The sequence below is a fragment of the Clarias gariepinus genome, chromosome 2 (assembly GCF_024256425.1).
Source record: "Clarias gariepinus isolate MV-2021 ecotype Netherlands chromosome 2, CGAR_prim_01v2, whole genome shotgun sequence".
Classification (NCBI taxonomy): domain Eukaryota; kingdom Metazoa; phylum Chordata; class Actinopteri; order Siluriformes; family Clariidae; genus Clarias; species Clarias gariepinus.
Genome location: NC_071101.1, coordinates 30,069,943 through 30,096,795, shown reverse-complemented (window position 1 = coordinate 30,096,795; position 26,853 = coordinate 30,069,943). Strand labels below are relative to the sequence as shown.

At 38.3% G+C, this 26,853-nt stretch overlaps 1 protein-coding gene across 7 annotated transcripts in view; it reads right to left on the bottom strand.

Annotated features, from left to right (window-relative positions):
- The window catches only part of LOC128516958 (neogenin), a 118,867-nt gene extending 98,303 nt beyond the window's left edge, over positions 1-20,564 (bottom strand). For all 7 annotated transcript variants that reach the window (XM_053490695.1, XM_053490660.1, XM_053490710.1 and 4 more), the window contains exon 1: positions 20,158-20,564. In XM_053490695.1, the coding sequence (XP_053346670.1) occupies positions 20,158-20,239 (82 nt within the window). In that variant the 5' untranslated portion in view covers positions 20,240-20,564. The remainder of the gene's footprint in view (positions 1-20,157) is intronic.
- Positions 20,565-26,853: the final 6,289 nt, after the last annotated feature.

Genomic DNA, 26,853 nt, shown 5'->3' with positions numbered 1-26,853 from the left:
TTGCCAATTTATATTAATTATTTATTTAATAGTAAAAATTAGCTTTTTACTATTTTGTGTTGCTTTTCAGAAAAATAAATAAAATAACAAAAATACAATTTTTAAATATTTATTTAAAACTGAACATTTTTTTAACATTCCAGCAGATATTATACAAACAAAGCACAATATAACTTAAAATAAATAAATTAGTGAAATAAAAATTTATTTTTATTTGGCCATCAATAGCCTATGTTAGGCCTATAACTGACTGCTGAAAGAATGTAACTCTGTATGTCTACAACAACAAATGTGCATTAAATAGTGCAAAAAATGTGGATTCGCTGCTGCTGTAGCCGCTGCCGTGTCTTTCTCGTACTCTGCATGATGTTTGAGGTGTCTTGATTTTAAGTGATAAATTAAACTTAAAGTGCTGTAAGTTTTTGCAGATGCACCCCCTCTGGACAATTCAGCAGAACAGTGTCTGCAAACGGCCGTTTTTGCCTCTTTCTCTGACACTTTAAAGTGCTTCCACACTGCTGACATGTTTGCTGCATAAAGCGTGTGCCTCTCGCTCTACGCGGGTTACTATTTGATCGTGTCATTAAAAACGTTATTGTTTTGCAAAATTTATTCGGCCTTTTTACTTATTCCGAACACCGAAAGTGCTTTTTTGCCTATTTTTCGGCCGAATAATTTTGGTTGCCGAACATTCAGTGCATCCCTAATAGGTTTGGCTAAAATTTAAAATATTCCACTTGCTAAGATGTAATTTTTTGCAATGTATCACTAACACAATCTTGCAGATATGACTTGAAAACAACATGTATTTATATTTTCTAATATAACTAAAAATCCTCAAATCGCTCTTTCTACTAATACAGAATCCCTGCCGAGACTTGCACTGGGGTCCCAGTGTTATTGCAATGTCAAACACCATCACCACAAAAGTCAAAAATGCTAGTCATGTGCAAGTTACTGAGCCGCTCTGTAAAATCAGATGTTATACGAACTGATGTCAAGCAACATAAATGCTATTAATAACGTTTTTGATATTCGGTTATTTTAAGATTGTTCTTGCAAAATTGTTGTAATTGTATGCTGTATGCATATATTACCTGTAGTAAATTCCAGCTTTTTGGGGGTTAAATTATTACACAAGCCCATATGGTGATTTTGATTATTGGGCAGCACTAATTTTGGCTTTAAAAAGATAATGTTGTCCTGATGTTATGTTTTGAATTGACAGAGCAACCTAATACTAACTATATGATAACATCATATAATGTTAAGCTTCCTGCTGGGTAAATGGAGTTTTAGGAAACTTTTATTTTGAAGCCTATTAAAAAGACATAAAATGGCAAAAAAAAAACTGAAATAAATGTGAAAAAATAACCATTCTAAAGTAATGTAATTTTGAAATAAAAATATTTGATTTGTTATTAGAATGTTATATTATAATATTGGATCTGGCTGTTCCAAAGTTGGGTTAGTATCTGGCACATGAATAAATATCTTTAAGGAAGTGCAGATAAAGATTGTAACCTTGAACACTCACAGGCTTGTCTCCCACATAAAACTAATGTTTGGTAAATAGCCTTGTGCACGGGCAGAGGTCCTGCATTCGCCTCCAGACAGCACAGAACTTATCCAGTAAAATATTAGAACCAAAGACACATCGGCACCATCTCATATCTCTCCTGCTGCTAAGGCCTGATGGAAATTAAGGTTAGTGACTTATCTCTGGCTTATCTGTGCATCAGCTATTAGAATAATATGATGATTTTCTTTTCTGATACTGTCACATCTAATAAACACAGAAGTCCCACTGGCATAATGTGTTATCTGTTTCTCATCAGATTCTTCTTACTTAACGTGAAGACTGAGACCAAAGTCAGGGTCCAATATTAATCTGACCGCTCACATATGAGTCATTGTGCTGGAAGAATATGCTTCACCATAACCCTGATAAAACAGGAAGACGATGACATATTAATCTAGACTGATTAGTGCTCTCTAATACGAATTAGTGATCAATGTAAAGCCCTGCACCCTTCACACATTTGACATTCTTTACGCAGTACCAGGCATCACCTACAGTACCGCTCAAATGTTTGGGCACAAGTGTGGCTTTATTTTCTACATCCTAGAACAATACTGGATTTTTTTTCAACACTGTAAAATAATCTGCCACGATGCCAAATGCCACAACTGGCATTAGGTAATTAGGTAACAACTACAACAACAACAACTACAACAGTCAGTTGACATTTTAAGACACAAAGGTCAGCTGTTCTGGAATAGCTCTTGAAAAAACAGTATTGTCAAGTTTGCAAAACCCATTAAACACCATGATGAAAATGGCTCTAATGGAGACCTTCTTAGGCAAACAAGACCAAAACGTACATTTGCTGCAGAGAAGAAGTTCATTTAGAGTTACCAGCCTCAGAAATCACCAATTAACAGCACTAGAGCTGTTATAAGGGCTTTACAGATCATGAGTAGCAGACACATCTCAATATCAACTGTTCAAGAGAAAATTATTGCATTACATTTTAAAGAAACAAATAAAATTCAGGAAGGACGATGGAGTTAGATGGTGTGCCCAAACTTTTGACTGATATAGTGTTTTTGTTAGAAAACTAACAAAAAAGTTAAACAGGCATGAAAATTACCAAGATTAAAAGTCAAAAACCTTCCATTATTAAATGCTCCAGCCAGTTAAATCTCACTCACTGCTGGTTCGGGTGTATTAATGTGATGCTTGAGACCAGGTGTACCACAGCTCCCTCAGGATAACCCTGAAAGTGTGGCAGTCTGTAATATGGATCCCTAGCATCTTCACATGTGTAGAAAAAAGAGCTACTGCCAGACAGAGGTTGAATTTTAACCATGGCCGTTCCTTTATGGTAGCAAAAGGAAACCTAAGAATGAGACACCCCTCACCAGCTCACGTTCACCGTGTGCAAGTCTTCGGGCTAGAGCCGATTCAATTTCGAAGCTTGTGATGCTGAAAGACAAGCTTGCTCGAGGCTGCTCAAGCTTGTCTCTGTTCTATCAGCAACTTGACTTGTTAAATATCCAGAAAAACAGTGTGTATTAATAGCACATAGTCCCAGTAGCTGGAAGTGTTAAGAAACGCCTGCTTTGATGGCACCTGTCCAAACAGGTGAGTGTATGTCTGTGTAGGTGTCTGTGTAGGTGTGTGTGTGTAGGTGTGTGTGTAGGTGTGTGTGTGGTCCCAATCCACCAACTGTATTAACAGATGCACTGTAATTGGCTTCTTGCAAAACAACGGCCAAACAGTATATTTCTCTGCATACGCTAAGGTGGTATATAATCTGACCTACAGTATCGAATACATAGCAGCAATAATCTGAGCTTTCCTTAAAACATAAATATAAAAAATAAAAAATATTCCATAACATTCCATAAAAAATAAATAAAAATCTGGTGCAACTATTTATTCCTTTAGCCTGGTGTGTGTGCCACTGCAAGACATTCCTTTTAACTGTTCGAGCAGGACCATACAATCTGTGTCATCCAACAAAATCTCTCTCTCTCTCCTTTTCAATACATCCGGATAAAAGGATGAGATACAGCTAAGGGTATGCATACTATTACTAATATGTTCGCGATACACATGCATGTATTTCATTTTATAAACAGACTTCACCTATTGCTATTCAGGTGGTTCTTTCAAAACACACACATACCCACATATACACACACACACACACACACACTCCCGGTATGAAGATGCAGGGAATTATGGTGAGAGACAAGCCATGACAGTAAACAAACCTTATTCAGAAGCAATACCAAACCAAACAACCTTGCATTGTCATGAGAGGACAACAAAACAATTCATTCCCTAGAGCTACAGGAGAAACAACCAACTTAATTAACAATGAAACTTTAAGCAACAAAGAGTCTGTTTGATGAATTGACAACAATGGCAATCTCCGAATAATTATAAGCTACCGTTGGTGTTATTATTATTATTATTATGATTATTATTAATATTATTATTGCAAAAAAATTATAGCAAATGTTCATTCAGTTTGTGCTTTCATCTATAAAAATGTGTTCATGATTAGAGAAAGCAGCTTACAGGTTTGATAGTGTGCACAGATCTATGTAGACATAGAGAGTTCTCCTCTGAATCAATTTTAATTAAACTGTTAGCATGGGCATGTGAGAGACATCTGTGAGAAAAAGCAAAAGAAAAGAAAAGTATACTGACTTATGCATACAGAAGAGATTGGGGAGATCGATTTAATTATGTATCGTGCTTCTTTTGTATATCAGTAGCAGTCAGGGTTAAGTATAATACAGTACTACATTTTAAAGCTAGCTTTGTTAGACCACTGATTTAGAAACAGGAAACTACACTACATTAGATAAATAAATCAGTTAAGGTAATGTAGTCTACTGATTTTACATTAAACAATGGCTGTGTTTGGTATCGACTGTCGGCTTGTTGGTCTATTGACATCTAATGGTAAGTTGAACAGCCTTTGTTTTTCACTGAATGGTTCCAGAAGGTTCTAGAAAAACAAAGAAGCGCTTTAATCAGACACATTTATGCTATTCATCTGCATATTCAAAATGTAACAATCCACAGACACTATCACCACAGGAAACCCAAAACTTCTCATTCTGTATACGAGAGTCTTCCACCGGTGGTTTCACACTGTGATTCTTCAATACAAAGGCTTCTAAGACAACATTAATTAGCACGTATGACATCAAAGCAAACAACAACCCATTTAAAAGTCTAATAATACACGCAATTATATTAAGACTCCAACGCAGACATTTTCCTCTAATGTGGTGGTGCTGTTTCCATGCTGATTCCAGATCAGCTTTGTGATTTATATTATAATGAGTCAGACTGAATGTAGGATGAGGGGAGCAACATAAAAGGGATAGCCCACAGGTCTGACCACGCTCATTAAAATTGGCAGGTTGAATTAGTTTAGAGTCCCAACAGAACTAGAACTGGGTCAGTGGTAAATATCTGTTCGGAACAGGTACACCATAATAAGCAGGTAATTGTTCTGAAGCCTCCCTAGATTTGATCCAATCTAAATCTTAGTCACTCCCAAAGTGCCTCATTCAACTACAATTCCTAAATGCATTAGGAGTTAATGTAGGAGGAACCACTGAACCGAAAACAAAATTGAGTAATCAAAAGAAGTCCCTAGATACCACACAATGAGCTCAGGTGACTCGAGCCAGATTTTATTACTTCACTGTTGAGTATATGCCTTTCAATCTCCACCAAATTTATGACTTATCTGGATGAGACGTTAGACATCCCGATGATGCTTGAGCACCTAAGAAAAAGGTTCTTAGTTTAAGCACGTTTTTTGGCTATCCAATCAAGTGCAGTAGTGGCTCAGGCATTGAGGCTATGGGGTGTTAATTGCAGGGTCGGGATTCGAGCCAGTGGCAGGACCCATAACCCTATGCTCCATATAACCCAGCCATGTGCCAAGCCCGGATAAAGAATGGCAGGGTTGCAACAGGAAGATTATCCACCAACATAAAACCTGCACCAGATCTTGCAGATCAAATGACCTAATGTGATGACACCTAGTATGAACTAGACAGAGCATTAGGAAAATAAAAATGGCTATAAGTCAAGTTATTACAATTTCTGATTGATCATAGTTTATACTGCTTCTTTCTCTATTCATGGTCACAAGGGACCTGGAACCTATCTCAGGAGGCTTAGGGCACAAGTCAGGGTACACCCTGGACAGGGTGACAATCCATCACAGGGCACACACACATACACACACAATGGACAATTTGGAAACGCCAATGAGCCTTATCTGCAAGTCCTTGGATTGTGGAAGGAAAGCCACCGAGCACGGGGAGACGATGCAAACTCCATGCACACAGAGACAGGAACCGAGCCTGGTCGGGAATCAAACCCAGACCCTGGGGGTAAAAGGCGACAGTGCTAACCACTACACCACCGTGCCACCCTTCTATAGTTTGTTGTGCTTGTTTTTTTTAAGCTCACAGGCAGTCATATAAGCATTTCCCTATTGTACTGTGTATGACTGTGTATGTGACAAATAAAATTTTATTTGAACTCCTTCACATCAAACTTGGCTAAACATGGTTTCATATCCACTATATAAAGCTCAAATCAAATGATGCAAATCATTAACGGGACTTCCTATATTAAGCTCACTGTCAATAGCTACATTGGGATATACAATATTTTTTTCAGTCTGATTGAAATCATTGTAATTAAAAATTCTAACTTGAATATTTACATGGATGCTGACATGCGCAGAGAGGTGTGCGAGCTGTGATTATACTACACCACATCTCTTATTCTGATTGTAAATTCATTCCGACCGGGTCAGATTTCTCCAACTGAGGTATTTACATAATGCACTTGTATTCCACTTGGGCTATTACTGTGATCAGTAAGGGAATATTAGGGTCCGTTTACAATTAACTATTGTCATGCTGCCTATGCAAGCTATTGTCAAAATAGTTGGACGGCTTAGCTCTTGTGAAAATCTTACAGCATTCAAATACAGTTTAGGCAATTCTGGCCTTCCAACTTTGTCTAAAAATTTTGTTGAAGGTCCACATGTAGTGCCATGTAGTGTTCTTATTCAGTGGAGAATGCAGACAAAGTTTAATGTATTATGAGGGCTTGTGCAAGACATTTGTAAGGAGGCAAGACTCTTATCTTTTATTCAACAAGGCAAAGGGTTCAAGTACAGTACAGGGATGTCTCATTCTGAGTAGCAGTAAAAGCCTCACAGAATTCCCTTGATATTGGTCTCCTTAAGTTTTTGCAAGGAAGGGCGTCAGAATGTGATTCTTGAAATCCCAGCACGATATCCATCCCAGAAATTTTAAAAGGAACAACAGAAAATACAGCAGATCCCTCTAGCTTTTCCTGATGTTGCCTCCTTTCCTTTCCTCAGGCGCTCCCTCTTGTTCTTTGCGTCTCTCACCTGTCTGAGTCTGCCCTTTCCATTACTGCCTCGGCCTCGTCCTCTCCAGCAGGCTTTTATCTCCACACTGCAGCCGTTCTTGACAACCAGACGGCTTAAAAGCAGAAACTGGCTCAAACTCTCAAGGGTGGATAAACAGATTAAAACTATCTGCCAGATACTGCTCTACGGAGCGCAGTTAGAAACATATTTGTTAATCATTTGGCCCCTGGTTTATCTTAGTATTGATGACAAAACTACACCTGGAAATGAATGATTGTATTCTTCCACGACAAGAGGAAGCAGCTGATTTTAACATATGAAAATTTAAGAAGAGGGTTCTGGGAAAGGACTCGGACATCAGAAGAATAATGAAAGTGGTAAAAAATTTAAATAATAATAGAAAACTTTGCTTAAATGTGTTTATATTTCATGGCTTTAAAAAAAATTAATTGAAATTATCAAGATGAAAGAAATGTGAAATTATGTTGGCTCACCACTACCTCCATTAGCAAATTGGTTTGTCAATTGAAACGCTTGATGCCATCATGAAAAAAAAATAATTTCAACATAATGCCTAAATTGAGCTCTTTTCCCCAGAAACACAAAGGAACCTTAATAAGAGCAGTAGCTGATCCAGCAGCAGGCGACAGATGAGTGCCTAAGGCGCTTTGCTTAAAACTGCACCCTGGCCCTGTTGTCCACTGTGGATATGTGAACAAGTGGATATGAAACAACCCCGAAGCCCCCAAACAACTAAGTAAATTGGTCACGGCCAATGATCCGTCACAGTTATCACAGACCTACGTAAACACTTGAGTCATTAATCATGAGGTAAAACAGCCAGAAGGAGGATGACTGGGACTCGCTTCAGGTCAAGAGGGAGCCATAAGGATTCTTTAAATCACCTAAACTGCTTTTTCATTATACAGGATAATTTACAGAAAGGGTGAAGGTGATGACACCTTACTGCGATGACTGGAAAAATAATTAGGTTGTTAGAGCTCTTGAATATGACCTTCTAGTGTTACTGATGAGAGCTGGACAAGTCATGGGTTAATTAAGACTGTCGATCAAAAGGATAACTAAAGGACAATTGAAAACTAGGAAAATTCTAGATGAGGGAAAAAGCATTCCTTGACCACAGTGTGACTGCCTCTCATGTACATCTAACAAATGAACTTAACAACTTCTAGGTTAAGTGGTGAGAATTCAATCCAAAACAAAATGGGTGATCAAATTGAAAGATTACCTCAGTCTATGAAAGTCAAAATTTCTTAAGGTGAAAACAATTTATTTAGATACTACTGTAACACTATATGGCAAAATAATTGCAGACATTATATACATGCGTGCTTGTTCCCTTCCAGATTATGAAGGGTCAGACAATGATATTGGGCAAGGTGGACTAGGGTGGACTCCAGTTCATATCCAAAGTGTTAAGATCAGCTCAATCTTGTTAAACCATGGCTTTGTGGCAAAGCCATGGTGAAGGGAAGTATAAAGTTACAGCATAAAAAAAACATTCTATTGGTGGAAACATATGGGTGTGATATTCAGGTGTCCACAAACTTTTGGCCATATATTATAGTTTACATAAAACACAATGAATAACCATATGAAAGTTATGTATCTCATTCGGAATTCATCTCATTCATTCTCTTTAACACAAACACACACACGCACGCACACACGCACGCACACACGCACGCACATGCCCATCCAAATATATTTACTCAGGGAGATTAGGCAACAGTCAGCTCTTCGTAATTGCTTCCTGTATAACACATAATAGTTTCCCCTCAGGAAGGCTTATCAATACAGCCCACTGTCGCTCAAAGTACAAGCCAAGGTGGTTAAGACCAGGAGATTCAAAACACATGTGCAGACTGGAGAAAGCTAATTTCAATAATCGGGTATCTGAAAGAGTTAATAAATGGATACTGAGTTGACCACATTGCAATTTAATGTATTTAGAGTATCATTTTCTTCTGTAATTAAACGTTGCTCCTGTTGGTGGTGGCATGCGTGTTTAAAAGAAGAAATAATAAACAGAACTAATCATTTAAAAAATGCGCAACAGAGACTTGCCTGAATGTCAGCTTATTATTTCAGCCTGGAGCCCTACTGTAACAGCGTGCGCTCTGGAGTTGGATAAAATTCAAACTTTGAGTAAGTTCGACCTTACACAGAGTTTTTATGTGTACTGTATATTTTTATCATATATTTAAATGGATCAGTAGACTGGATGCCTGAAAATAATATTGTTTCTAATAATCTAATTTCCATGTTAGGTTAAAAAAAAAAAACAATGGAAAATAAGACTTTTAATAGAGCTCTGCAGGAAATTATTGAATATGTAGTACTCTGTAAAGCTTTATATCTGGCCGATTGCAGGTACAGTGGAACCTTGGATTGCGAGTAACATGGTTGGCGAGTGTTCCGCAAAACGAGCAAAGATATTTATAAAATTTTGACTTGAAAAACAAACAAGTCTTGGTTTACGAGTATCGAGTATCATGTACAGTATGTGTGTGTGTGTGTGTGTGTGTGTGTGTGTTTGTATGAAATTCTATAAGAGAGGAGAAAGGTTTACTGTGTAAAATGAGAAGGGGGAGGCTGATTCCTCCTCTTACTTCACACACATACACAAACATACACACAGCACCTGCGCGCATTAACGGAAACACTTATCTGTCTAGACCTTTTTTAAAGGTAATTTGTTTTATTTTTACTTTATATTTTGTATTAATTATTTTTGTGTGTTGATTTTTTTGGGCTGTGAAAAGAATAATTTTAGTTTCCAGTATTCCTTATGGGAAAATTTGGTTTATGAGTGTTTTGGAATGAGTCTACTTCCGGAATGAATTATGCTGGTAATCCAAGGTTCCATTGTAAGTGAAAACTACAGCGCTTGAGGCGCGTTTTCAGTCCCGAGGTACTCCACGACGGTGTAGAGCTCTGCGTCAGCACGCTTCCAGATGCTGCGCCTCTTCGACAGGTTTTCTCACTGGCTTTCTGATGGTGTTGAGCATTATGAATGCCAGAGTAGTGATTTCAGTATTCCGACCTAAAAGTGGCATTGGCACAGCCCCATGGCTTCGCCAAAAGGCATTTCAACTTCAAAAAGAAAAAAAGGGAAACCTACTGGTGTGCAGGGAACATGGCATGTGTCCAATTAATTACGGCTACAGATGTATCCACACTGACCGTGTTAACATTTTAGCAATGTCTCGAAGCAATGAGTTATTAATAGGGTTTAATTCTCTCATTTAATTAAGTAGTACTGGAAGAAATGAGGCAGCGTGCCCAGTCCCGTGGCCTTAGGGGAGCTGCCTGAACCTTCACCCTGGCTTTATCTGGAAGGTTAATGTGACACCTTTCTTTCTCTCTCTTTTTCCCTCTCCCTCTCTCTCTCTCATTTAATCGCTCACACAATAATGAGCCAGAGGCATTTCATTACACGATTTCTGTAACATTGAACAAAAATATAATAAATAAGTGATTATAAGTATGAAATGTACACAATACCTACGCCTCACTTACACAATTGATTTTCAGCATGCTTTACTAGAATTAAATGAACAACAGAAATGTGACAAAAACAAGAATAAAAATAAAGAATAAATACTAAGAATAAAATACCATGTGGCATGAACATGCGCGTGAACACAGGACACAAAATGAAAGCAATCTGAAAGCAACCCAGTTTTTCATAGCAAACTGTTCTTGTGTGTTCATCAACCGGAGGTACTAGAGTATCTTCCTGTTGCTCATGTAAGCTGCACACATATAAAAAGGCATGCAGTACCAGCGAGCATGGTCGCAGGCTCTGTAAACTCAAAAACAGGAGCAAGAACGGATCGGTGAAGCGAGCACGGAGAGGAACTGTCGTGCTTGACCAGCTCAGGTCAGTGAGCACTGCGAAATGCAAGCTTCCTTTTTTCTGCCTGGCTTCCAGCATGTAAACTCTGCTGTCGAGTCAAGGTGCTGCTGCCGAGCACCCCTAGTTCGTTTTGATCTGATGTCTGTTCTGTCGGCTTAGCTGCCATCACTCTCTCCTTTAAAGATGCACTTCCTAAATTATCACAGCTATGAGCACTCCACCCTCCTGCAGCGAAGCAGCCAGTTCCTGTGCCAAAGTGACAACACTGTCACGGCAAAGGAAAGGAAGAAGATGCACTCTAGACCCGTCCCAAGTACAGAACGTGCAAATGTAAATATGTGGAACAATCACCAGGGTCCGTACACAAATCGAAAACAGAGCGGCTCGTTCAGGCGAGCGTCTCTGGAGACCTATCTTGTGTAAAGGAATACGTATTCCTGTCATACCACAGGCAGTGGGTAATTGCACGCCTTAACTTGTTTTTAATTAGCAACAGTGAATTCATTCTGACTGAAGAGGCCCCACGCAGCAGCGGCACTGGATGCATTTTCGCATGCATAAAAACATTTATTATCCACTGTTACTAAAGGATGAAATTAATCGGCTCGTTGACGACACAGACCTAACCTATAATTAATTCCTATCAGTCTTTAGAGAGCGATATCTCTACAGAGGGATAGAGCGTTTATGACAGCTTCGCACAGGGGTCAGCGCAAGTGTGATATAGAAACACAGAGGAATGCAGAGGACAAAGTCAGTCACTAGGCGATAAAGGATGTGCTAATTATCCAAAGTGCAGTCATTTATTACAAGCGTCAGTCATTTGCAGGCCGTTTACTTACACTGCATTCGACCTCCTTCAGACATGAAGCTAGCCAGATAACTGTCGTGTGTGATGATGAGTATATGCATCTTTTCAAAACTGAAAACTGGACAATGTTCGCTAATTAGCTTTCTTAGTTAGATAGTAAGTTTTTCGTTAATGTATGTTGTTAATTTATGTTATATGTAGCACCTTGGTCCGGGAGAAACGTTGTTTCGTTTCACTGTGTATTAAACTGTACATGGTTGAAATGACAATAAAAGCCTACTTGAACTACTTGAACTTGTTATAGCATTGTTATAGCAGCCATGCGTGTTGAACTCGGGATTAAATTGACCTAAACCGTGCTTCATTATAGGTACTTTGAGAATTCTTGTTCTTTTTTTCTCGTCGAAGATCAGAAATCTCCTTATGCCGATTGCAACAAGATAATTTCATGTCTAAGCTGTTCCTCTTTTATATTCATAGTTGCCTTGTAGACAATCAATTATTCACTCCTTTACAGGGTCACAGGAAGTCTGGAGCCTATCCCAGGAGAAACGCACACACACACTTCTTGTTCACACACTATAGGTGATTTGGGAACAGTGGTTAGCCTAATCTACATGTTTTCGGACTGTGGGAGGGAACCCACCAAGCATGGGGATAACGTGCAAACTCAGACACGCAGGCCTTCACCCACGACCCTGGAGTTGAGAGACCACACAGATACAGTGTCTTCATGCAGACAGTCAGAAAATCAAAAATTGAACACAAATTCCTAAAGATAGTCCCAAATGTAAAGAAATCATTAGGATTACACTGTAGGCTGTTAATTGAGGATTTTTTTGTTTTTGTTTATGTTCAATAAAATTATAATATTTCTTATTTGTGTTTCATGCATCTCACGCATATCTGACTTTAATCTTATTATGGTCTTATATATGGCTCATTAGCTTCTCCTCTAAATGCAGTTCTGTTTCTCATGTAGATCTCACATTTCTCGAATGTTTCTTAAAAGTATGTCTCGCTTTGAGTCTCAGTTATGTCTCTTTGTTTCTCTTAAGTGAGGTTTAGGAGAAATAATGAGGCAGCTCAATTCAGTCTCATGAGACAAGAAAAAACTCATTCTGAGCAACAACATTTTGCTGTGTGTAGGTGCATGAGCATACTAACATTTAAATAATTTTAGGAATAATAGCTCAGTTGGAATAAAAAATATTAGGTTAACACCTCAGTCGCACCATTCTGACCTGTTCCAGCTCGAAATGAATTTTCAATCAGAATGAGAGGTGTGGAGTGTACACCTATGAGGATCCTTTCAATGTGTAAATATTAGCTGTGTAAACACTTGGTCTAATTGTTGTCAGAATAAATATATACTTTCTGCATATTCTTTTGCCCTGTAATGGATTGGCACCCTGTCCAGGGTGTACCCCCGACTCGTGCCCTAAATCTCCAGGGCCCCTATAGAGATAGGATCCAGGGCCCGCATGACCCTAAATACCGGATAAAGCGGTATAGACAATGAGTAAGTGAATATTATTTACCTATTATATGGTTACCCCATGTGGGGGCATAGAGCATGGGGTGATGTAAAGGAAATTTACTTTCATTTCTGAAAGTCCTTACTTCAGACTTTCATCCACTGGGTCTCTGGCTGAGGAAGGAGTGCTCACTGGCTTGTATCTCATCAAAGCGTCTAACAAATCATAGATGAGATCCCACAGAAGGTGGGATTTGTCGAAGCCTAACCAACCCTCAAAGTTGGAGAAAAATACTACTACTTCTCGTTTTGTTATATTACTGGCAAATTAAATGCTCTAGGGTGAATAGAAGCAGTTTGTGGGTGTAAAAAAACATATTCTGATTTAAAGCTTTGTGCATGCAAACTCGCATCTCAATCTTCAACTGAAATAAGGAATCTTCAACTAAAATAATTTTAATGTGAATAAAAAAAACATTGTACAGCTAGGAAATTAACTATTCTTATATATATATTATTATATTATATATTAGACATAATACGTCTAAGTAATTGCAAAGCCCTAACATTACAACTAGGATATTAAACAGCAAAACTCCAGAACACCTGCAAGTGTTGCTGTGTATGGACGAGAATAAACATTCTTTTATAGCAGAAAGAGCTAATTACTACTCTAAAGTGAAATGTTTTAAGTAAGTGAAAGTAAGTCAATTTTAAGGACATTTTCTTGTTTTTCTGCAATCCTCAAACAAAAACAGATCACGCAGAGGCCAAGCCATGAAAAGTCCCTGCCCTGGAGAGATAAAGCTGATACTCCATAAAACTAATGAGAAAGAAAGGTCAGTTTATCATTCACAAGCCACTGCCAAGCTTGACTGCATTTTACGAGCACTGCGGCCTGAGTGTAGCGCTACTGTAAAGCAGAGCATTACTGCCGGCTTTACTCTCTTAAATCAATCATTCATGGAAGGTGAAAGAATATATGGGTTTCTCAGCAGGTCAAGAACATCATGATTTAGAGATGTAAGTCAGCCTGAGACTGGATTCCAGTCTGGATTAATCAAGAAGATCTAAACATTGCTAAAATGCAAGGACTGCACACAATACCTTTATTAATATTCTACACAAAAAATGATGAACAAATGTTATAGCATCTGTATTAGCAGGTCTCGTAACCAGGCTGCAATCCATTCGTTTACAATTAGGACGTCATAACCAAAAGCAGCTTAAAGTCAAGCCGAGGAGATAAGGGTCAGGGGTCACGCTCAAGCATCAACAGTGGCCGTCGAAAACATTTAAGCTCTTGACTTTCCCAACAGGCTTCACCTTTGAGCTAATACCCCCTCTCTCCAGGACCACTCCTTCTCAAAACATGCACACACACACACACACACAGTGCTAAGAAGACGGGGATCAGCAGTGCTTTTGTTCTACTCAGACAGGTACACACCTCATTCCGGAGAAAATCCTTTCCTGTAGGTGATTGTGTCAAAAATTGTACAACTACACATGCCTGAAGACACACATATTATATACACACACTGTATGTACGAGTAGAAACATCAGGCTAGAAAGTTTTCTTTCTGCTTTACTCATGAAACACTGGCTTCCCAGGAACTCCTTTAATAGTCCAAACATGTGGACATTGGGGCAACATCTGGACTGCATGGGGGATGGGACAATAACTTCCTGGAGCAAGTTAGAGACAAGTTATCTGTTGATTTTCAAGGGTCAGGCACTCCACTCGTTGAATGTTCACAGGAACGGCTCCCAACCGCTGCCACAGATCTACGCGTTCTTTAAAACATGCACCATTTCAAATGTTTCACTGTGGCTAAGCGTCTCACTGTACTGCGCTTGAAGTCTTCTGTTGATGTCAATCGTTTTTATGCACATGAAATTTCATCACAAGTTCAAACTTGACTTGAATACCCTCGTATTTTGTTTGCAACATTTTGCTTTTCAAGTTAGTTTGAAAGCCTTCTAATAATTTTTGATCACATTATTCAGTGTCATCAGATCATGGGCTTGACTAGAACATATGGTGAAAATGAGGAAAATCTGACCTTTTTTATATAAAGCAGGTTACATGATCAATATCACACGTTTGCTACATTTATATAGGGACCTGGAAATAATGCACAATCTTGACTATTATTTTTTTTTTTTTTCTTGACTTGAATATTTTTTTTACTATTTCGTAATTGTAAAATCTTCTGTTTATAACTTAAAAAACTTCCAATGTGGTCTCAGACTTTTGAACCCCACTATACTTTATAATTCCACAAACTCATTTCAGTCAACAAAAGAAATTATCAACCAAAAAAAAGAATTTCATATCTAAAATGGATTCCTTTCCAATGACAGCACATAAACTATTTTATTCCATAGCAATGTGCGTCTGATTTGAATTTTCTGACTTAATAACAGACAGCAGTCTGCATTTTTATACTGTTTATAGTTACATTTATGCACATTTGCACTAACCCTTAACTTTCCATCTCCCTTTTGCACAGACCACGGGCGGTCGTTTAAGCATTTCACTGCATATGGTACTGTGTATGACTGTGTGATGAATAAAATTTTAATTTGGATACAATTGATTTTGTGGAACATACAGGAGAAAAGTTAGCTTCTGTTATCACTTATGTGACTGTCATAAACAGATGTTACCTCATTAAACTTTTTCTTTCTCTCAAGGTCAGTAAGGCAAGAAAAAGGCTACATTTTACAAAGCAAAAATGAAAAGAAAAGAAAAGCACAAACTCTGCTGTCGTGAAGCACTGACACACAAGACTCAAACTCTACATCTTACACAAAGTCTTGAAGTTCCAACAATAACCACTTTCATAATGTTAATTAACAGCATGCTCTCATCTTATTATTATTGATCATCTCCCATTCACATCCCCATGAATAAGTTGCAACTGTAGAAACAATAACGCATACATTAAAATAAGCACATTATTATACACCTTTGAAAAGAAATACACAATTGCTAACACCACAGTTATCAAAATGTAATCAACATCTGAACAATTCAACCTAAGTGTCAATTTAAACCTAATTAACATTCAAAGCTAGTATAAACTCCCTGATATACAGTATGCAAACTTGCGACCAGATCACGGAATTAATGCACCAATACAGATGTTACACAATGATTTATTCTATTAACGTATTGCCCCAATTGTGAAAGAGTGTTATTTCACCAAGAAACCAAATCTCACGTTAAATAGACTACATTGCCTTAGAGATGGTAGGAAATATATTTAGTTAGGTATACACCCTGGGCACGGTGGCTTAGTGGTTAGCACTGTCACCTTGCACCTCCAGTTCTCGCCGTGGGGTCTGTGCGCATGCAGTTTGCATGTTCTCCCCATGCTTACTGGGTTTCCTCCAGGTAGTCTGGTTTCCTCCCACAATCCAAAGACATGCAAATTAGACTAATTGGTGTTCCCAAATTGCCCATAGTGTGTGTATGAATGTGTGAGTGTGTATATGTGTGTGCCCTGCGATGGATTGGCACCCGTCCAGGGTGTACCCTGCTTGTGCCCTAAGACTCATGGTATAGGCTCCAGGTCCCCTGCCACTACACAGAATAAAGCAGTATAGACAATGATTGCGTAAGAGGTATACACTCCAAAAAAATATATATTTTTTGGAGTGTATACCTCTTACGCAATCATTTGGAGTGTATACCATCTTACGCAAAAATATATTTTTTTTTTAATTGAGCTATATATTTCTGCATTTGAGGTGTTAAAATGTTGCAGTTCCTCTGTAAACCTACAAGGTGGTGTGCTCTAAAAACCACTGAAAACCATAAATTGTGGATTCTTGCTTTAACAAAAAACATAGCACAGGACGATAAAAGCTCAAATTTAATTTTTAAATTTTTAAAGTCTAAAAAATTTAGCTTCGCTTATTTCAAATTCCAGCAGCTCAGCATCAGGCTGTAGCAAAGTCATTAATAGGTAAAATCTCTACAAAAACTGGTACATGTCCATTGACAGTCATAGTTAGCTTTTTCACAAACTTACTGGTTCATTTCTTTTTGATTTCATATTTCATTTTACATTACAAATTTCAGGCTAGTGATATGATTCCTAACATTATGCAAAGGATAACCAGCACAATGCAAGGCTAAGAGTCCAAATGTGGCTGAAAGGCAGTCAAGTTTGTCCCACTTAATTTCCCACAAATGTCTGTCAAGGCCTTCAATTCCAATTCCCATACATAGCTTCGCCATCCTCCCCCCTGTACGCTTCACTTTTTCATTCCGAGCCTGCTGGCCTGTCAGCCGGCTGTCAACAAAAGCTGTGTTGACCAAGTTAAAGTCAAGATTTGGCCTTTAACCCCAATTCTACCTCCCTGTGGTCTTCACATTATAGCTGGAAAAATCAACAGAGGTGTTGAACAAGCACCAATAAACAGCTAGGTTTTCTCTTCAGCCAGAACATTAGGAGAAATCAAGACGATCTCTTAACATGTCAGTAATCGATGCGTTCACCAAGCCAAAGATGTTCCGCCATGATAAACAGCAGCATGAGACAAAGCTGAGCCTGGAATCTGCCATGTATCCCACACCCACAAATTTACTGGCCTCACTCGCTTTTCCCATCCAAGCCGCAGAGCTCCAGCGCGTTCTCCTGCCACTCAACATGGGTTCCAGAACGTCTCGCCAACACGAGTTATAGGATACTCATCCAACCATGCAGAAACATGCACTGTAAGTTCACAAGCAGCCAGGAGCGTCCGAGATTAAAACATTTAGGTCATAAAGAACATATTACCTTCTAAGAACTTACGGTTGTGTTTAGAACACTGTTTTTATAAAACCGAATACATCATTTTGGGGAATCAAACACCACACTTGATTTAATCTCATTTCACTGACAAAGCCGTGCCAAGAAATGAATCCTCGTCCATTCTTCATAGCTGAATGAGCAGAATTCAATGAATAGCCTCGTGCCCCGAATGAGCGCTTGAATGAATACTATGCCCTGTCCGTGTCTACATGTTTACACATGGGTTTAATTAGCCAGGTTGATTAATCCATCTCAGGCGGTAGACTAGAATGAGAGGCAGCTGTGCGAGGCAGCAGAGCAACAGCTGAGAGAAGCCTGCAGACACCCTGCTGCCGCTCCCATTCACACATAGACAAGAGCACACAGATAGGATGTGTTGGTGTGTGTGGGTGGGTGGGTGATTTCTGGGTCAGCTGCACTCAGTCGGATCTCAACACAATTCTTATGTGTGTGTCCGTCCACGCAAGCACTCATTTTCCTTCGGGTTTGGCAAGAATGGAGTGAAATGTCAATCATTTTCAGTGACACTGATGAGGATTAAGCTTGCTTTGGAGATCAAAGATTCCCCCCTGCGGAGAACTCAAGTGTGACACCGAGAGGGTTACAGATGTCTCTATTTCTGCTCATTACCTGCCATGTCATATGCAATTACAGTGAATTGAATAGAAATTCCAAAGATGATAATGTAGTCAGAGGATATTTACACGATATGTCATCATTCTCTTTCAGTTGTGTCACATCAAGTATTGAATCCAAAACTACGCAGTCTAATAAAAGTCCTTTGCAAACACACACGCCACACTGCTGGCTTGCATTCTTCTTGGATTACATATGCATATTGTCAGCGCCCGAATAAAAGATCCCAAGTCCAAAAAGTGACGTGAGGTAATGGAACTGAAGCACCAAATAGGCAGCACAGATTTTCACTTTTAAGACAGACTTTATTAATTTATTTATTTATTTTGGTTAATACAGTTGTCCGAACTTTCTTCCAACCAAAATTGTTCTGGTGTTCTGCCTAATCAGTGCACTGTTTTTGTGTTTTTGCATTTTGTCTATTGCTCAGTGTGCCATCAATACAGTTCTAGGGTTTCCGCTTAGATCCCGTGCTTAAACTTCCCTCAGTTTTTCCGTGATTTCAAGACAGCTTCCTTTCGCAGTTCTCCTCTTTCCTCGCACCTCTCAAAAATATGCCAGTAAATGAAATGTTATATTTTATATCATGTGAAGTGTGAAAAAGAGTTTATGACTACAGTATGTGTGTGCATGGTACTCTGCGCTATCACCCAAACCGTATCCCTTGCTCGCACTAGCATTTCCCAGGAAAAGCCTCTAAAGATGAATGAATCAATCAATGAATTAAATGACCCACACGTTTGATACGTTCATGGATTTGCTTTTGCTTCTGCATCGCTATGTGTTGCTCTACGGGCTGGGAAACATATCATTCCAATTTACAAAATGAAGAAATTAGTTAATGAGACAATTTTTCCTCTCTTTTTAAGTGGACTTTCTGAAGCAGGGCAGTCTAGAACACCAGAAAGAGTGTTTGAAACAGACGCAACTTGTTTTCAGGATGAAGCTTTGGTTAGTAACTTGAAACTTGCCACATGAACAAAACATTCTTTACACACAAACACACACACACATTCAAAGTTCCTTTTACAAATACACGAGCTTAAGGATTGAGCGCATTCCTCAAACTATCAAGAAACTCAGAATTCAGGGGGGAAAACTATGGAAGCAAAAACAATTAAGGGGTAATTTTTTTTTTTTAGATTTTTACTGGTGTGATTTGACTATTTTAGTGTTTTGGAATTTTCTTAGTTTGATAAAAATCACTACTTAGCTTTCAGTGTAGTAAAATCAAAATATCAAATATCCCATGGAGATTAATGCAGTGTGTCAATTTATTAATAAATTACAGTTTTTTATTTTTCTGTAAAGATTCACTAAGGACTAGAATTGATAAGCTTAATATACACACCAGAGGTTTAAATAGCAGTACTGCTTACGAGAAATTGTATTTTTGAATAAGGAATGAAGAGATTTCTAGTGTAAGTGTGGCCAGCTCTGGTCCTTTTAAGCAACATTGCAGCACTTAACCTTAACGAGCCTCATGAAGCTTTTGAGCGGCAACATATGTATCAAACATCAAACGGATACATTAGAACAAACAAACAAAATAACAACACGAGGACATAACAGACTTAACGTACCTTTGTGTGCAAGAGAAGCCTCGGAAAAGAGAGAGGTGAGAACTGAAAGCGAGAGGAGCAGAAGCGCGGACTGCTCCGCCATCACTTCCACAAGAAACAAGCCGGGGAAAGTACCAAGAACGGGGAAATCTCTATAAAACCTCAGCGTCGGGAGAAGCGCGCGGTTTCTTCGCGGTAAAGTTCAGCTAGAAAACGGTGCGGGAGTCAGGCTGAGCGGAGCAGAAGCGCCGGAGAGCTGCGAGTTCGTCCTGCAGGAGAGACATCGAGCTTCTGCTCCCGGCTTCAACTTAGCGAGAGGAAGCTGGCGAGGAGGAGGAACGGCCAGAGTGCAGCTTTAAAAGGTTCGTCAAGTAACCGAAAAGAAGGCGAAATGCTTGCACGGCTGTAGGCTGCCTCCTGGCACATGCACACTTACACACACACACACACACACACGCGTATATATAAAGACACTGCAGAGTGTGGAGTCGCTGTGCTGTGGTGTGAGGAGGGCTGTAGTAGTAGATCCTGGTCGCTGGAAACACCCGGCAGAGGAACAGCTCATGAAAGGGATTCTGGAGTGTGTGTGTGTTTGTGTGTCTGCGCGTGTGTGTGTGTGAGTGTGTGTTCACAGCTCCACTCTCAGCTCAGAATCCACAACCCATTTAAAGGCTAATGTCCTCAACACAGCAGCATGGTGACTCAGTGTTGCCTCACACCTCAGGGGTTGGGGGTTCAAGTCTCGCCTCTGGTCTACATGAGTTGCTACTATAGTATGCATGGTTTTCCCTGTGGTTTCTTCCACCTACTCTGATTTTCACATATTAGTCCAAAAATATAAATAGATAGATAGATAGATAGATAGAAAGTAGTATACTTTATTGATCGAGAAGGAAATAGCAGATATCCAGCAGCCGTAGAGACAGTAACACAAAGACAGCTTGTAGATTGAACATTGTCTGCGATGTGAGAACTGACCAGAAGTTACTAGTGCAATGAAAATCTAAGAACAGTGCAAGATAAAAAGTATATAGTCAAGCATATTAATCAAAAGTAAAAAAAAAAAAAGGTTAATTGCAGTTCATTTATGATGTGCAATTTTATATACATATTTTCATATATATATATATATATATATATATATATATATATATATATGCTGTATTTGGAGTCTTAAGTAGACTCACCCACACTAGTTCACACCTAGAGACGACTCCGCACAGCCAATCTAGCTCCACGGACGCTTCCTGAGAGGCAGGATGAAACTAGAGAACCTCAAGAAATCCCCCACGAGGATTAATCCAAGCTCAAGGTCTAAAATGGCATCTTTGGAGGTGATCCATTCAGGAAATGTGTCTGCTTGTCGATCATTTTGCATGTGCTATGCAAAAGTTAGATGTAATTTGATGAAATAAAAGATAAGAGCCGTGCAACATCCGGGTTGTAGTTGTTACTTCACTTACAAATATGTAAAATACAGTAAGGTAAAAGACATTAAGTATAACTTCCATCTGCCACTTAATTTTGGAAATGCTCAGAAAAGGATAATACATTTTTTTTTTCATTTAAATCAATCCATACAAAGTGGTGGCATAAAATAATTAGACAAAAGTTTAATTCACTGTTTTATCGACATTCTAATTTTTTTAAATAATGGCAATGAAGACAGTATGAATAATTTGTTATATGCTGAAATTGCTATACAACAACAATCAATATTTGATATCAAGTCTTTTATTCTTAATTTGCACAATTCATGACTGCTTCGCTGCTTTCTGAAGATCACAAACAGAAGATATTATTTTGACTGATAGACTTCTTCAACATTGTCCAACTGTCTTCTATTAGGTTTAGGTCTGAAGATGACTCGGGCCATGGCACCACAAGCTGAATTCCATTCTCACATTGACAGTTTTTTTAGTTGTATTTCAGTTTATCTACACACCTCTTCAACCAGATAGGCTAGGACTAATAAGTGAATTGGTGATGATCACCTCTTTTAATTATGAGTCATATTATATGGTTATAAAAAATATTCCTGACTCACCACATTTACTCAGACTCAGCCCTGAGGTCTACCCATAAAATAAAATAATATTTTACAAATGTTTACCAGAAAGTTTCAGCATAAAATTGGTAGAAAAAATCATCTTTTTTTTTCATTCTGTTTTTATTTTATTTTTTTGTGATTTTTTATTTATTAACTACTGCCATGTCACCCAAAGTATAGATTAAAATTAAAATTTTAATACATAAAATTTTCAATTGTTACAAAGGTTTCTAATATGTTGTAGGTAAAAAAGAGGTTGATGTCTGGTTTCACCATAGTGACACTGGCTTACAACATTGTATAATATAACCTGATGTGCTTTGTTTTGTGTTTGAGTGTAACTTAAAGCCATGACACATGAAATACTGTGATTGGATTTTACACAGTTTGTTTATAAGCACGTTTAAAGTATAATACAATAATTACACGATTATGCCAGTTGCTACATTGGCCATTGCTCAAGTACACTTTTCATACGTATATATATCCACAAATAACTTTGTCTTACATTTTAGATTATAGATTAAAATCTAAAATGATTTTAAAACATGACTTAACCAATTATAAAAATCAAGAAAATGATCGAGAAACACCTGATTTTAGCCTAATAACAGACTTAAAGGCAAAAAAAATTTTGGATTACAAAAAAAACACCACCAGCAATTAACAAACAATATAATGATTGGCTCAGCATCTTAGACTCATAGCTAAAAGAAGGGTTAAAAAAAGGTAATAAATTTGTAAGAAGAAGCTTTAAAGACACAAAAAGGCTGCAGTATGGCCTACGTGCTATCACTCATTTTTAAGGCAAATAGTAGTCATGTCTTAAATAATATTTAAGACATGATATCTAATAAATATCTAATAAATATCTTTTGTACTTTGTTATTCTCTCACAATAATATAATGGCCCAGAAAAGGGGGTGTCATTTTTTGTGTTTCTAAATAGGGCTTTATTTAGATTGGTTAATATACCTTTATATATAGTATGTGCATAATAAGTTAAACAGCCAACAGGTACAAGAGTTGTTTTAATTCATACTCACAAGTCTATTTATTTATTTATTTATTTATTTTTATACTTAATAATAATAATAATTTTTCAGTTTATGGTAACAAGTTGGTACATCCAGGGTTCATCAGGTTCAAATAGCCAAAAACACAAGTCTCCAAACTGTCAGGGACATTCACGCCCTTCCCTTCCCAAGCCCCTGTTTTGTGCAAAGATGCTCCACATTATGTTCCTTAGTTCAAAGTTCAACTATTACTTGGTCAACAAATTTTCCAGCAAAATGTTGACAAGCTTACAAGCTGAACAAGTTCTCAAGTGCCTCCAGGAGTCTAGCGCATTTCTATCGAGTAAATGCACAATGCTTAATAGTATTTAAAAAAAAAGCAGGAGTTGCATCTGATAACCCTTTCCAAATGCATAGAGTGTAAACATCTCTCTTGATCTGCTTTAAAAGTCTGGAGTGCAATTTAATATCCTGTTTAATATCCTGAGGCGCAACAAATACTGCTAAATTTAATAAATTATAAAGAGACGCATTGTTCCCCATGCTGATTTATAGAATGCAAACAAACTGAGCTTGGAATAGCAATCTTCTTTAGGTCCCGTTTGATGTGTCGTGTCTTGCATTTGTGGATCATAATGCAAACATGTCCAGGTTTGAAGAGCACTTGAGCAGTTTTAGCAGTCTTCTCACTTCAACAAACTGAGGCACCTCAACTTAAGGGAATGTATTCATTCTGCATTTGATTAAAACGGCAGGGTAAAGTGAGAAAATGCAAGGCTTATGTATATTAACGACATAGGATGCTCTTCACATACCAATTAGGTACCAGCTTTCCTCAGACTTTTCTTTAATCTCTTATCACATAATAACTACTCCAGGCATCAAAGGGCTCTGTACCATATTATCTATGTGCCCTGGATCAAAACTACACACCTGCATGCCAAATCTGGTCTCCATCCTCAGGAAAATCATCACGCCATTCTGTAATATGTGATCTATTAAAGGTCTTACAGCTTTAGTTTCGTGGTGAAATAGCCATCAGACTATAGTGCTACAGTGCTATATCTCTGTTTCTTCTTTAAAGAAATAAAGACTTACATCATGAGACAATATCTTGGATAACACTTTATTTTTCAATATGTGAAAAAAAAATTTATTCTGTATTTTTTGTATTATGGTTATACAGTTTTGTATTATAGAGCATTATGGTGTGAATGTCTTTTGCATATGAATTTATTTTATTGTTCATGGACCTGTTGCTCTTCTTGTTACAGCCTGGATAACATTCACTAGCATAAGTCTCTAGATTAAGAAAACTCAGAAATCAGTGTTTTGCATATAGGGAAGCCAGAATCCAAATCATAAAATGAAAAAGAATCAAAATCCATTTTGACAACCGCTTCAAAAAACCATCCAAATAGAAAAATTACATGACACAGAATGAGATCACTGCACAACTTTGACGACACCAGAGCCTCAGTGTGACTGACAGACTGGCTGCTATTCTGTCTGCTAGCGAGCGGAGCGGTAACGGATGAGGTCAGAACTCCTGCAGCTCCTCTCTCCTTCCTCAGGGGATGAAAAGATTAAATCTTTCACCACCAAACACTGTTGCATGACTTCCTATGAGTTACAAATTAGTAATCAAACTGTGGAGTATTACCTATCAGCACCAAAACACTGACAGGATTTATATGATTATTGTAAGATGTGGAAACCGATTTAGATGAAAAGGACGATTACTGTATGATCATTGCATCATAGGAGAGAGATTTGAGTGAGAGTGAGAAAGAGAGAGAACTCTTAGCTTTGCAGGGGATCATCTTTGAAGGAATTCATTGGCCAAATCCCCAAGCAGTTAATGGCACAGCACTTCGGTGTGTGATGTCCAAGAAAGGATTTAACTCTAACCCAAAGTCAACCATTTTGGAATCAACTGGAAATATAAGACCTAATGTTGGTGGACTCCTATTTATGACAATCATATGTCCTTGTTGAACATTCCATTCTGGCTTTAGTTTCTTCTTTGCTCTTATAAAGACCTCCACTCTTCCAGGAAGATATGCCACAAGATTCTAGGGCATGGTTGTAGGGATTTATGTTCATTCATTCACAAAAGCATAAGTCAGGTTGGAGAGTGATGTTTGGTGAGGAGACCTGGGGCATGAAGATGTTTCAGTTCGTCCCAAAGCTGTTCAGTCAGGGCTCTGTGCAGGACACTTAAGATCGTTTACTCCAATGTTGTCAACCAGTTAGTTTCATGGGACTTATTTTGTGTAGAGAGACATTGTCATGCTGGAACAGGCTTGTCCCTCTAAGTTACAGTGAATAGAAATTATGACAGTACGACATACAGAGACATTCTAGACAATTGTGTGCTTCCAGTTGCATTGTGAAATTGTTCCAATGCAAACGGTTTGGAAAAGACCAACATATGGCTTGATGGTCAATTGTTCACATATTTGTGAGTATGTAATGTGTAATAAAGTTCTGGGAATCGATTGATATTAAATATCGATCTGAAATTGCCGTCCTCATTCCATACTATTCCTAAAGTACAATATTCCACAGCAAGCAAAATTTAGGAAAACATTGCATTTACATGAATAATATGCATGAACTCACAGATTAAATAGTACACTGACTTTATCATTACATTACATCATTGTACATATTGAGACATTTCAGAGAACAATAGAAGTGTAGATAATGATATCCTCTGCTATTTAATTGCACAGAACATGACGAAAAGTGCAGCCAGTGTTTGTCTCATCTTACAGTTCTTACAGTGCATGTGTTTAATAATTGAAGGGAAGTGATTACATTTGGACTGCCTCCTGTCGCCTGTCAGGCATGACCAACGGTGTCAATGTAGTGTGGTTGGCTGTGAGGTTGCTTGGCGTCTCTGCTGTCACTGTAGCACAGTCGCTATAAGACTACCACAGAGAAGAGCAGGGAGGACAAGACTGTCAGTCAAGCTAATTCACAGAATGTACTGCAGATTTTGACAGCTGGTGTAGAGGGCATTGGAATGAAACAAGGCTACTTTCCTACTAAATCTATAGGCTTGTGTCTTCTCATGTTTGAAGGGCATTCAGAATGTCTTATTTAGCATATATAAAATAATGTAGCAACACATTACCAGGGGCATTTAAGTCATACCAAAGCATAATAGAAGTGCTCATCGCTAGTGCATACTATTCGGTCAATGGGCATTTATACCGGAACTTGTGATGAAATTTCTCATAAATGAAGGCGTAAAGCCAATTGACATTTACAGAAGACTTCACGCACAGTACAGTGATAAGACTCTTAGCCGCAGTAAAAAGGCCATACAGCATGTCTGTGATTGACGATCCCGTTCAATGTGGCTCGGAGCCCACCGCAATAATTCCTGTGAACATTCAGCAAGTGATCTTGATCCTTGAAAATTGAGGGATATCCAATTTGCAGAAGAGATGCATTTGTCTGTGGGAACTGTACATACAATCATTCACAAACAGCACTCGCACATTACATTAACTCATCTGGGAGTTATTGCCACATCCCCCATATAGTCATGGTCTTGCTCCAAGCCATTTCCACATGTTTGGGTTTTTGAAGGAGTTCCTGGGAGGCCAGCATTTCAGACATAAAGCAGGCATTGTGATT